This window comes from Phaseolus vulgaris, chromosome 6 (genome assembly GCF_051622355.1).
Source record: "Phaseolus vulgaris cultivar YP4 chromosome 6, ASM5162235v1, whole genome shotgun sequence".
NCBI lineage: Eukaryota > Viridiplantae > Streptophyta > Magnoliopsida > Fabales > Fabaceae > Phaseolus > Phaseolus vulgaris.
The window spans coordinates 27,178,652-27,192,459 of record NC_143503.1 but is presented as its reverse complement, the minus strand read 5'-3'; the positions used below and the strand labels follow the sequence as shown (position 1 = coordinate 27,192,459).

Below are 13,808 nucleotides of genomic sequence, written 5' to 3'. Positions count from 1 at the left end.
AGCCAAATTTTAAATAAATTAATACGAAAATATTTTTGCAAACTAGTTTATATACAAATTAACTTTATATCACCAAATATATCTTATTTTTTATATTTTATTCTGAACTTGACTAAATATAAAAACATTTCATAATATATGAATGAATGCAAACTTCACACTTTATGATCTGATTTGATAAGGTTGAGTTACACTAAAAGTTTAATTATTAAAATAATATCAGAACTTACAAGAATTGATTGAATTTATCAAATTTCTTGTTATCGGTCGCTATCGATCTACTCTATAGTATATAAATGATACAAATTAAGGATGACAAAACTACTCACCACGGGTTAACTTTCAAACTCGTTAACCCGTATTTGATGTAAAAAACAACTGTGTTACTTTTTTTTTTTTATCAGAAAATGTCTTAAATCTCCCTCTTTCTACCCTCATCTTGAGCAATAATTCTGTGTAACCTTTCTTTTCCCACATTTCCACAGATTAAAAAAAAAGATATGTTTGACTGAATTTTAAATGTTCCTTGGAGAAAATAAGAAAAGTGTTGCGTCACACTGCATGACGAGTGCATTGTTTTAGGGTTTTTCCTCCAATTTCTTTGGTGGAAGATAGTTTGTGTGTACATTGTACTTTAATGTATCTATGTGCATTTGTGTGGTCAATTCCGTTCTAGAGATCTTTCTTCCAAACGTGTTGAATGTTTTATATTCCCTAATCCATTAACTTACTACGTTTTCATATGGCCCTTCACTTAAATTCTTTTATGATTTTTTCATCTCATACAAAAAATTATCTAAAACTATTTCAACTTCAAATTATTTTTTAATTCAAAATCAATTTACAAACCTGAAATTACATACAAAATTTATCTAAAATTACTTTCACATATTCATTTTATGATTTAATTCAATGTTAAAAGTAACTCTCAAAAGTAAAAAAATATTATTAACTTGATTATATATATAAATTCGATATATTATTAAATAAGAAATTCGGTTTAAATCTTAAGAATGAAAAAAAATATATTAAAAACAAAAACTTCATTTTGGAATGACTTTGGAAATTCATGTCATTTTCTGTCAACAAGAGAATATTCAATACTATGTTTAATATTTCATAGACTTATCCTTAAGGAGTCAACTTGGGAGTTTCTCATCAGTAAAATTATCATTGCATTTTTCATTTCAACTGGTTCAGTAGACATACCTAACACTCACCCAACAATACCTGATTCTTTCTTTCAATATTCATAATCAATTATATATTTAATAATAAAAACAAATACAATTTGATTTTGAAAATAATATTTAGTTCTATTAATTTAATGAATACAAAAAAAAGTTAGTAACACACTCTCAAGTACATATATTTTTATAATAAACTATATATTTTATGACTAAGGTTTACTGAATAAAGTGACATTTGAAAAAAAATCAATGTTAATAATTAAGAGTGTATTAATAAATTATAAGAATTTAATAAGATATTATTAGCATTTTTATTTACAATATTTTATGAAATAAACCCTAGAGTATATATAAAACATAATATAACCCTAAACCTGAACTCATCACTCAACCCATACACCAAGAACAATTAGACTATGACCAAACACTTGAATTTAGAATTAATATGCCACTTGACATTTTTTTTTTAAATTCCACTTATCTTTGTTCATCCTTTTTAAGACTTATTTTTAAAAAATTAATTTAGTGTAATTAGAATATATTAATTAAATACATCTTTCATGGCTTTTTATTTAACCTAATTCCAAGCTATTATGCATAATATATATATATATATATATATATATATATATATATTAATTAGTGAAGTAAAAGCAGTGACAAAAAATCAAATATTTAAACAATGGAATAAACTATTTTTATTAATTCATTCAAGATATTAGATGTATTTAAAACAATAATTTTGAACTTATCAAAGGCTAAAATCAAATTATGGTATAATAAACATTATTTTACAAACTAATTTTATGGGTAAATCAAATTTATAATTCACTTTTTAATATGTTATTAAAATTTAGGTTGACTTATTTACAAATATTTAGTTTTATGTTCGAAATATTAAAAATAAAACTATGAAAATGTGTATTAGAAATCACACTTCTAACTTAAAATAAATCAAATTAAAATATATTAACTCTCATCTTATAATTAATTTTAGTATAAAATTTATTAAATTTAAAGCTTACTTGCTACCACAAATTTCCTCTTATTTTTAACGAATAACATAAAAAAACCCACATTATTCCTGTTTAATTACTGAATTTAAATACATATAATTGATAGTCTTTGACTTCAGCCACACACACATAGAAATAATCAAATTACTGCTAGTGTTGTTGGACAATGCTTGGTAAAGAAACTATGAATATATATATATATATATATATATATATATATATATATATATATATATATATGTTATTGAACAAGAAATTTAAAACTTGCACGTCTTCACTTATTCATTTGATGAAGCAAGCCAAAATTAAATCCATTGGATATAAGTTATAGTCTTTGAATAAAACATTATCTTATTTTGATCATTCGTAAGGGACACCAATGTTACTTCTTAGTTTCTAATTCATTTTCTTATGTTATAGTATATAATATAATAAGACTTTACTAAAAGATGTTTGAACTCTATGAATTGAAGAGATTTTTATATCTTCAATTATTATTTTCTATTTATGCACTGTTTTGTTGTATTTTTTATACTGTAACTATTTTGTAATATTTTGTTACAAATCATAATTGTAAGAATATTGATCGGCTTTAAGTTTAATAATCGGGTAATGGTTGTGATATTTTTAATTTCTTATATATACATTATTAAGGTGATGTATTGAATTAATTAAACAAAAATTAAAACGTGTTTCATAGCTGAAAAAGTTAATTGTTTAAAAATAATTATATATATCAAGTAAAATATTAAGGACTAAATTAATTCTTTTGAAATATAAAGGAAATTTAACAAGAAGATAAGGATAAAAATATATTTTAGCTTTATTTGTAAATCCTATTTTAGGCCCATTGTCAAATTACAGGTTTAATTTTTTTTTCATGATTAATTGTAATTTCTAATAATTTCTTTGTTCCTCCTAATGTGAGACTCTTCTGCCTAGGTATAGACTTTAAGAAGAGTTTTGGATAAGATTGTTCAGACATTGAATGATGTTTTTTTATAAGATTCTTTTATACTCAGAGTGAGGAAGGGGTTAAATAATTAAAAGATAGAAATTATTATAATATATTAATAATTGGATTAGGTTTTTTAAGATATATTAAATTAATTAAAGAAAATGTATTTGAGTGGTTGTTTGTTATTAGTAATTGAGTTATTTATTAATATAATTAATAGGATTATTAATTACTTTCAATCGTTAATAATTCATATGTGATTATTTTTAAACTATTAAGATATGAGAAATTCATAACTAAAATCTTGATAATTAATATTAATCTATACATTAATTTATAATTTTTTTATTAACAATTATTATAAAAATTAAATTTTTAATCAAATATTCCTCTTAAATGGCTAATAATTATAATTAAATGTTTTCACGAGTAAAGTAGTGTTTGAGACATGCCCCTTGAAAGGGCTATAAAGTGTTTGTATATAGACAAAGTCTTGTGATTCAATTTCAGGGTTATTTCCCTTATTCAACTACCATTTTCATTACTTTTTTACAGTCATCACACGTGAAGTAGAGTCTAAGTCTTTCTAAAATAAGATATTCAAAAATGTACTTTCAATGTTTTTCAAAATTATACACTTTTGCAATAACAATACGTCAGTAGTTATCTCTTAGATTCTAAATTAAATATAAATTTAAAAGTATCAACATATATGAATAGTAATTTGAATAAATGTAATTTATATTGATGAGGTGCTAGACTTGCTAGAAGAGCATGACAATGTTCAGAGTGTAATAGCATTGAAGAAGTATCTCAAATTTTTTTGTCCATTTGATTTGGAGTAAAAAATGTCACTACTATCAGATCAGAGCAACTTTATATACCTGTCAAGATATTTGGTGTTGTTTGAAAAATAATGACCATCACATTGGATCAGAGCAAACTTAATAAGTTATTTAAAAATAAATAATCATTTCAAAACAATTTAAGATTATTTGAAACTAAACTACTATCATTCAAAGTCATTTAAAAATAAACAACCAACACTCCAAATCAACAAAATTCAACAAATCGTTTGGAAATAAAAGTCATATCAAAGTACTATAATCTCAAGACTAATTACTTCAACCTAAGGCTAAAACTCATTCATCCATAAAATAAGTTCACCTACATCTTAGTTATAGATTTTGAGTTAAGATGACTTGTGTACCTCCCCGTAACCATTAAATAATATAACCGTATAACTTAAATATTTATATGATAATAATTAATTAAATGGTAAACATTCAATAATCAATCCTATATCTTATTTATTTTAAATATTTTTAAAATAAAAAAATACTTATAAATATATATTAATTCCAGAGTGAACATTAACTTAATTCTCAAGAGATCTATGCTCGATAAAAACAAGGTGCGATAAACATACAACACTTCAAACAATAATGTATATAACATATATCTTTATCATTATTATAATAAAAACCACGTTCTTTCAGAAAAAATACATGGGGAACCTGTGTTCTATTACATGGAAATCACACTGGAAATGAGTGAGGCTGAACTTTTCTTCTGTTATCTCTATTTTCGAGAATGTTTTGAAAGTTTTTTTTACTTGATTTTCATTTAGAAGACGAATACAATTTTGTGAATCTTTCCTCAGTTTTTGCTTGTTATTGAAACAATGAATGAAGGTTCGTGGTAGTTCCTTCATCAGAAACGGATAAGATCATAAGAATATTAAGAAGACGCGTTAGTTGCTTTGGTTCTATAAAAGCCTAGGAATTAAGGCAACTTAGAACGTTGGCTTGTTTCTTGCCATAGCGACTTTTTGCATTGTTGTTATTATTGTTATTATTTTGCAGATAAATAAATAATAATAAATAGTAATTATAAAATCCGAAAAAACCCTAATCCCTTTCACACTGTTTCATTGGCATTTGAGAATTTAGAAATTTGCAGAGAGAATGGGAGGGTGTTTTTCTGACATGGAAGGAGGGAAACAAGCTGTGGGAGGGTTGGGGAAAGGCGCCAATGCGCAAAACGACGCCGTCGATTTCTTCTTCAGGTCTCAAGGGTTTCATCAAATGTTCACACAAGTTGAGGTACTCATTTTTTTGTTTTCTTTTCACAATTTTCTTTCGATTCCTAACATCACTATCGTCGCGCATTAACTACTTTTCACATTTTCCTTTCCATCGTTCAAAACCTCGTTACTATCGCCGTCGTTTTTTTTTGTTTTTTTTTGTTGAATTGACTTCGATTTGATTTGTTGAATTTGTCTTCTAAAAAAATCACAGAAAAAGTTGAACTGAACTTTTCTTCTTCTTCTATTACTTTTACTACTTAGTTGTTATCGTCATGCTTTACGCTTTGTTGAAGACGTCATTTTTTTATTGTATCGTCAAAACCAAACGTGGAAAAGAGGGAAAAGCCATGGACAAGACTTTGCATAAACAAGGGGCGATCAGAGAAAAAGAAAGAATTTCAACGCAAGAAATAGATTATTGTTTGCTTAATAAAAAAAGAATTACACCATATATATATATAATAGTCAAATAAAATTATTAAGCTAATAACAATTTAATCTGATTAATATGTATATATTCAAATTCCTCAAATACCAGAGAGCAAAGATTGAGTGAACAAAAGCTTTTGTTTTATATTTTTTAAATTTAAACATATATGGGGTTTTGATTTTAATCATCTATTTTTATATGTCTCAAATTAAAAGTTGCTGTATTTAGATTGCCTGCAGTTACAATCATTATCATTCTATCCTAATATAAATAAGTTTTTTGATTGATATGATACATGGTTTTCTTATTTTAATAATATCTTAGTAGCAATAAATAAATAAATATATATATATATATATTATTTGTATATAAATTAATATGTATACAGTTCAAATACCAGAGAGCAAAGATTGAGTGAACAAAGTTTTTGTTTTATATTTTTTAAATTTAAACATATATGGGGTTTTGATTTTAATAATATCAAATTAAAAGTTGCTGTATTTAGATTGCCTGCAGTTACAATCATTATCATTCTATCCTAATATAAATAAGTTTTCTTTATTGATATGATACATGGTTTTCTTATTTTAATAATATCTTAGTAGCAATATATATATATATATATATATATATATATATATATATATATTATTTTCAGCAATGAAACATTAACAAGTTGTTCTAGTATATTTTTGTCATTTTATGAAAAAAAATTTAAATTTGAAACAAAGAAATGAGATTTTAGACCGGGACTTCTCTATTATTTTAGAGGGAGCTAAGTTAGAAAGTAATTAAAAAATAATTTATTTTTTTCTTATGATTATACAATCTAGCCTTTACTATCGCTATTTTCATCAATATTCATATAATTTTACTCTTATTACTTTTGTTGTTGTAGTCATTACCCTTATACAAGTTTTCTCTTGCTATTAGTATCTTTTATTATGTATAATTATGATTACTTTTATCATTTGTCATCATATTGTCATTAATATTATTATTTTTATTATGATCACAGTTATCATCATCATTAATTAAAATAATAACTATAATTAATTGTGACTATTGTTTATACCACTATTAATATATTGATAATCATTATCATTTATATAATTTCATTATCTTTATCATGAAAGAAACTAAACATTAGATAAAATTAATATATTTTTTTTCTGATCACACTTTTATCTTATTATATGTTGATCTCCAAATGAATCCTTAATTTCTTTTGAATTTATTATCTAAATATCAAAATGAGGGATATTGATATGGGGTATATTTGTTTGTGCTAAAAAATTGATTGTTAAAAATTGATTTTAATATAAACAAAAGTTATTATGCGTTTGTCTGTGTGCCTTTTTCAAATCACTTCATTTCCACCTCATTTTGTTTGTTTGTTTTTTAATTTACTTCTGTTCACTTTTTTCTTTTCTTTTTCAATATACTATTTTGTTATATATTGTTTGAACCAGGCCAATGTTGACAAATTATTATGGTCATGTAATATTTTTTTCTGCAGTTATCTCTTTCAGCATCCAGCTTACTTGATCGCGACATTGCATCAAAGGTATATATTTTTTAGATAAGATTGCAAATTATATACATAAATTCGAGATGGTTATAATTTTTTTTTAATTTCTTCGATGTTCCATACTTATTTATGTGTGTCTGCTGGCATTCTTTTTCGTCGTGAAATACCTTTCTACTTGCCTGAAATAAATTTTCTTAGATGTTTGTACTAATATTTTTCAAAAAGTACATAGCATGTATTCTTTTTCTTTGGGACTTCTTAATCAAGTAATGCTAATGATGCATGCTTTCAAGTTCTGTTATAGACAGTAGAATCTACAATGTAAAATTTAATTTTTAGAGTCACAGTTTCTCCACAAATTATAATGTACAAACAACTTATGTACAAAAGAACATTTGTTTTCTATACATAAACTTGAAAATATAATAATCCTTTTTTATACATACATTGTTCAAAATTGATATTTTCAAGCATTATTTAGCTGGTTTTCTGTTCTTATTTTATTTCAGAGTGATCCCATGGTTGTAGTATTTGCAAAGAAAAGAGATGGCAAATGTGAAGAATTAGGTCGCACAGAAGTAATTATGAATTCTTTGAATCCAGAGTGGATAGAGAAAATTAGTGTTGCATTTCACTTCGAAATTGTGCAACCACTTGAGTAAGCTATCCTTCATATCTGTCTTGCATCTATTCCAAGCAAAATTGTATACATACCCTTCTCTCATTTTGTATTGCAATAATAACTTACAACACCTTTCTCTCATTTTACTTTTATTCCAGATTTCATGTGTATGACATTGATACAAAATATCATGGCATTCCCACCAAGGTTTGTAACCACAATAACTCTGCCCTCGAAATTTTAATGCTTAATTAACCAGAGCATGAATTCTTCCTGCAATTTTTTGCTCATTAAGGATCTAACAGTAATACTATTCGACCGAGTTAAAAAAAAGCAGTCAACTCGTTGCTGCTTAATTTTTCGAAAGAAAAATATTTAGCTATATTTTTGGTATTGTATTTCGAATTTCTTACAACCAGAGGATAAAACATATAATTATACGACCTTATTTGTATCTTACTTGAATTTAATTTCACATTATATTTATAATCATTTTTTTAAGTATTTAAAATATTTTATGAAAAGAGCTTAAATATATTAATGTGCTATTTTTATTTTAATTACTCCAATAACAATACCAAATAACTTCTAAGAAATTTGTTCTAATTTTTTAATATGTTTCCTATATGATCTTCAGTAAAAGATCAAAATTTTAATTGCTTAACTAAAATGCATAGTTAATGAGAGCGAAGGGGAGCCAATTTATTAAAATGATGTGAAGTAAAATGAAACCAGACTTGTAAAGTTTAGATATGAGTTTTTGCATTGTAATAGTACTCCAAATTTTTATTTTCACTTTCTCTTGCCGAAATGGTGAATGGTTATGACTCATGAAGTTTATATTTGAAAACTAAGAAAAAAATAATGTGTTTTTCTTGCAGACACTAAAACTGGGAGATCAAGACTTCCTTGGAATGGCCAGTTGCACTTTATCAGAGGTCAGTCTCATTGTATTCATTTGCAATATCGTTGATGAGAAACGATTTATTTTGGGCTTAATACACTTTATCAATTACGTAATTTTCATTTTTAATATAAACAATAAATTATCATCACGCCTTCGGTTTTGTGGTTATTGGGTAATGGATTCTGATAAAAGTACAATTCAGTTGTGAAATAGAGGTGGAAAAATTAAAGAAATAAAAAAGGAAAAGCTTTGAATAAAGAAGAGACATAAGGATAAAAAGTTTCTCAAACAAATATATGAAATGCAAGAATGCTTTTGAACTTACTTATTTTAAGATTACTCATTTTGACATGAAAAATATTGGTACAAAGTTTCATGAAATAGCTCTTAGTGAGCTGAACATCTCAAGTTGAATAGAAAGGAGAAAATGGATAATATAAAAATGAAAGACTCATAAATCTGTTATTTTAAATTGAAAATGATGTCTTGATATTTTATTTAAATTTATTCATAATTTATTGATATCAAATATCTTTTGTCTCTTAAGTCATAATAGTTCGTATTTATTGTTATATTTTGAATTAAAAATGGTCTCTTGCTCCCTTACATTTCATTTTTATCAAATCTTTCTAATCTATTCTCCATGAACCCACTATAGTCTTTTATAAAAAGGAAAACTGAAATGGTAAAAAAATGCTACCACAGCTCGTACGTAAAAGAAAAGAAGAAGCGAAATGTGTGATAAAATGGGTGATAATGAGATAAAAAAAATAAGGAAAATACCAGTTATAAATTTAATGAATGTGTATATAATTACATTTTCTATTTTTCATGTGCTACTTGTTAATAATGTTGCATTGAGAACTGAGATTTTGGACATTGTGTACGAGGCAGATAGTGACTAAACGAAGTAGGAGGTTAACATTAAGGCTCCTAGAGAAAAGCGGGAATGGTGGTCCAAGAAACCTGGGAGAAATTACTGTTCACGCTGAGGAGACTGTTGCTTCAAGGAGTGTAGTTGAGATGGTCCTGCGTTGTTCTCGCTTGGACAACAAGGACGTTTTTTCCAAAAGTGTACTTATTCTGCATTCTCATTAATCATGTTCCCTATTTAATTGAGTGCATATTTATTTGTTTTGTTTCTTTTAGCATTAGAAAAATCTCTCATATTTATTTTTCTTGTAGGACCCTTTTCTAAGAATATCAAGAATGGTTGAGAGTGGAGGTTATATTCCTATCTGCAAAACTGAAGTTATCAACGACAATTTAAATCCAAAATGGAGACCAGTTTGTCTTGGGGGTCACAAGTTTGGAAGTAAAGTAAGCTTGCCATATTTGGGCTTAATATTTGAAGTTACGTTTTTATAATATTCTAATTACTTATTCACGTAACAAGATATTTATCCAGCTTTCCAATTTTTTAACTTCTGTGCAGGAGAATCCATTATTGATCGAGTGTTTTGATTTCAATAGCAGCGGCGATCATGTACTTATTGGGTAATAATGCAACTATTAGAAATTGCTTTATATTTTTTTTATCTATACTAACTTTTTTATTTCATTCTTCATTATTTTCTTAAATATTTCTATTAATCTTTTGAGGTGTCATAGAACTAACACTATAACAACGGAAACATAAAACTTTTAAATATAAAGATGATTACAATGAAAAATGTGTAAGCTAGTATACTAACCAAAATATTACTTGGGCCTTTACTTTTCTAGTTCATGAATGCAAAATATATTGATAGCAACATTTATTGAATCAGCAAAATGCAGAAGTCGGTAGCAGACCTTGAAAAATTATACAAAGAGCGAAGAGGCGCAAATTTTGTCATATCATCCACAAGCCACGGAAAAGAGAAGGTGTGTATTGATCCATGCAATAGAATTACTTATTTGCACTTACTCCTTTACTCAACCTCACTTTTTACAATTTCTTCCATTTAGGTTCTGAAGGGTGAACTGTTTGTGGATCAATACTGTGAAAAGGAACAGTTCAGTTTTATTGATTACGTATCAAATGGTTTTGAACTGAACTTCATGGTTGCTGTAGATTTCACTGGTAAGGAACAATTGTTCTTCTATTATAGCAACGGTGATTATGAATTTAATCGTTATAGTATATATATTAAGCGCTTTATTTGTCCAGCTTCAAATGGAAATCCTCTACATTCAGATTCCTTGCATTACATTGACGCACATGGTCGGTTAAATTCATACCAAAAGGTAAACTTTATATCTAATTAATGAATGATTCTGAACTTTTCAATCATTAAATGAAGAAAAAACAATAGATCGACCTCGTTTTACAGCTTATGATCAAGGATTACGTACAAAATCAGGACAGTTTAATTTTTGTTACTTTCTTATATATGGTATTAAACAACTTCATTAATATGGCGGCATTATCTGAATCATTGTTTTGCCTAACCAATGTAGTATTGTTTGTAGGCTATAATGGAGGTTGGAGAAGTTATTCAGTTTTATGATTCTGATAGGCGATTTCCTGCTTGGGGCTTTGGAGGGAAGATACCTGATGGTACCGTTTCCCACTGTTTTAATCTAAATGGGAGCCCAGGTACCTCTGAGGTTAGAAATTCTTTCACTCCTTTTTCTTAGGAAAAGATTGTTATTATTTGCAGTATGTTGTGTCCTGTATTATTGGTCTATCAGTTTAACTTAGCAGTTACTTTTCCTTTGTGTTTAGGTTGCAGGAGTTGAAGGCATAATGGATGCTTATGGCAGTGCTTTGCGCAGTGTCTCTCTGTCAGGACCCACTTTATTTGGCCCAGTTATCAACATGGCCGCCCAAATAGCTGGGCAGTCCCTCACATCACACAACCACACAATGTATTATGTATTGCTTATCATCACGGTAAGAAGATCATGAATTGGTGATGCTGTTTTATAATTGATGATAATGATTAATCAATCAAATGGTTCATCTTTTTATAGGATGGAGTTGTCACTGATCTTCAAGAAACAATAAATGCTCTTGTGAAAGCATCCGATCTTCCTTTATCTATTCTTATAGTTGGAGTTGGAAATGCTGACTTCAAAAGCATGGAGGTTTGCTATTCATCCTTGTCCAATCCTTTGAGACTTTTAATTATTGAATAGCATGACAATGTTTTGTTGATAGAGAGAATGAATAGATACGCTTGTTTGTTTGTAGGTGTTGGATGCTGATAATGGACATCGGTTAGAGAGTTCTTCTGGACGTATAGCTACACGAGATATAGTACAATTTGTCTCTATGAGAGAAGTACATAGTAAGCATCATCACTATCACTTCTCAAGTTAACTTGTTTTTCTTTTTGAGTAGATAATAAGTACAATACATCAAACAAATAATTTTCTACACTTATTATCTCTCTCATTCTCTTCTTCTTTCTTATTCCTTAATTTATTTTTATTTAAATAAATTCTCTTTCATGTACGTTTTAATAGGTGGACAAATATCGGTTGTGCAAGCTCTTTTAGAAGAACTACCTGAACAATTTTTATCTTTTATGCGAAGTAGAGACGTCAAACCTCTGTCACAACCTTCTCACTTCTCTCAAGCATCCACATCCTCCATTCAATAGATTTTATCATTACATACCACCGACAAGTTATTTGTTCTTATTTCCATAGTTGGTCATAAAGTCGATTCATTTTAAAGGACCAAAATTCTAATAACTAAACTAATTTGAATTTTTTTCAAATTTGATTTATTTATTTTTATTGAAATGAATTGTAAACAGAAACAAGAAAAATCTCAAATGTATATAGTGTAAAGGGTTTTGCTCGGCAATCACTAATTCAAAGAAAATATATCTTTGGTGATTTACTCCTTATTTCTCTTCGGTATTCTTTAGACTTTTCACATATTTATTTTAGTGACTGCATTGAATGTCTATACCAAAATCAAAAACATTTCTTACATTGATTTTTGAATGAAAAAAAATAACGATACATTCAATACCTCAATTTTTTATATAATCACATTACAGCTTTTAATATTATAATTTTAATATTTTTTAATTATAATTTTACCCTTTATTATATATATTTGTTTTTAAACCTATCACAGTTATAAAATTCTAAGAGTTGTATACAATTCTAAGAATTATCAAACTATATTTTTTTTTTAAACTCCCCATTGATAAACAAGTGATACAATCTAATTCGTTAATTTTAATATAATATTTGTAATCTAATATTTTGGTTCTATCACTTTGACAATGAAAGTTGCACTTCATTCTTTCAATTTTCTAAATTTTTAATTGAATATATTAGGTTTTTATTTTTTGCACATTCTAAATTCATATATCGATTCCACTATTAAAAAATAGACTCATATTAATATAAAAATGTAGAAGCTATATTGTATGATAGTAATGTTTATTATTTTTTAAATAAATTGTTCCATCGATGTAGCTGTTCGTCCCCACTGTATATGTATATTGAATAATTATGATGAACAAAGTGATTATTCAGACATGCATGCCCATTTGAAGGGGTGTGCAAGCAAACCTTTCAATTCAATTTCGGGCACTATTTACCAGGTGCAATTATTTTGCCCCTAATAACACGTCACACAAGAGTGTTCCAGACTTTCTAAAATAAGATATTTAAAAATAAATATGTAAAATTAAAACTTTAATTCCTTTATTGTCCAGTAAAAACTTTTAGGATAACAATAAACAAAAAATTAAAATAATTTTATCCAAAGTGTTAAGCATAAAAAAAATACTAGTATCACCATATAAAATAAGTGGGAATATTATTAAATAGATATAGAAGACTTAAAATTGAACACTCAGGGAATCTGTACGAGTCTATGCTTATACATGGAAAACACATCAGAAATGATAAGAATCACTACTCAACTACTTTTCTTCTTTAGTACACTTTACATTTAATACAAATATATTTTTTAATTATAATTTTTAAATTCACAAGTATTTAAATTATTTATTTATACGTAAAAATACTTCATATTTTATTATTAATTTTGTTTAACATAAAGATAAATTTATAATTTTACATCTTACCTTAAAAAAAAAATCAAAATTTA

General features: G+C 26.5%; 1 protein-coding gene across 1 annotated transcript; it reads left to right on the top strand.

Annotated features, from left to right (window-relative positions):
- The first annotated feature begins 4,962 nt into the window (after positions 1 to 4,962).
- LOC137831736 (protein BONZAI 3) lies at positions 4,963 to 12,582 on the top strand. Its single transcript, XM_068639533.2, has 16 exons — positions 4,963 to 5,269; positions 7,203 to 7,250; positions 7,724 to 7,872; positions 7,995 to 8,043; positions 8,718 to 8,774; positions 9,638 to 9,817; positions 9,929 to 10,063; positions 10,179 to 10,240; positions 10,513 to 10,609; positions 10,694 to 10,808; positions 10,896 to 10,972; positions 11,198 to 11,335; positions 11,454 to 11,621; positions 11,702 to 11,815; positions 11,922 to 12,018; positions 12,197 to 12,582. The coding sequence occupies exons 1-16, from the start codon at positions 5,132 to 5,134 to the stop codon at positions 12,331 to 12,333; spliced, it is 1,761 nt and encodes a 586-aa protein (XP_068495634.2). The 5' UTR covers positions 4,963 to 5,131; the 3' UTR covers positions 12,334 to 12,582.
- Positions 12,583 to 13,808: the final 1,226 nt, after the last annotated feature.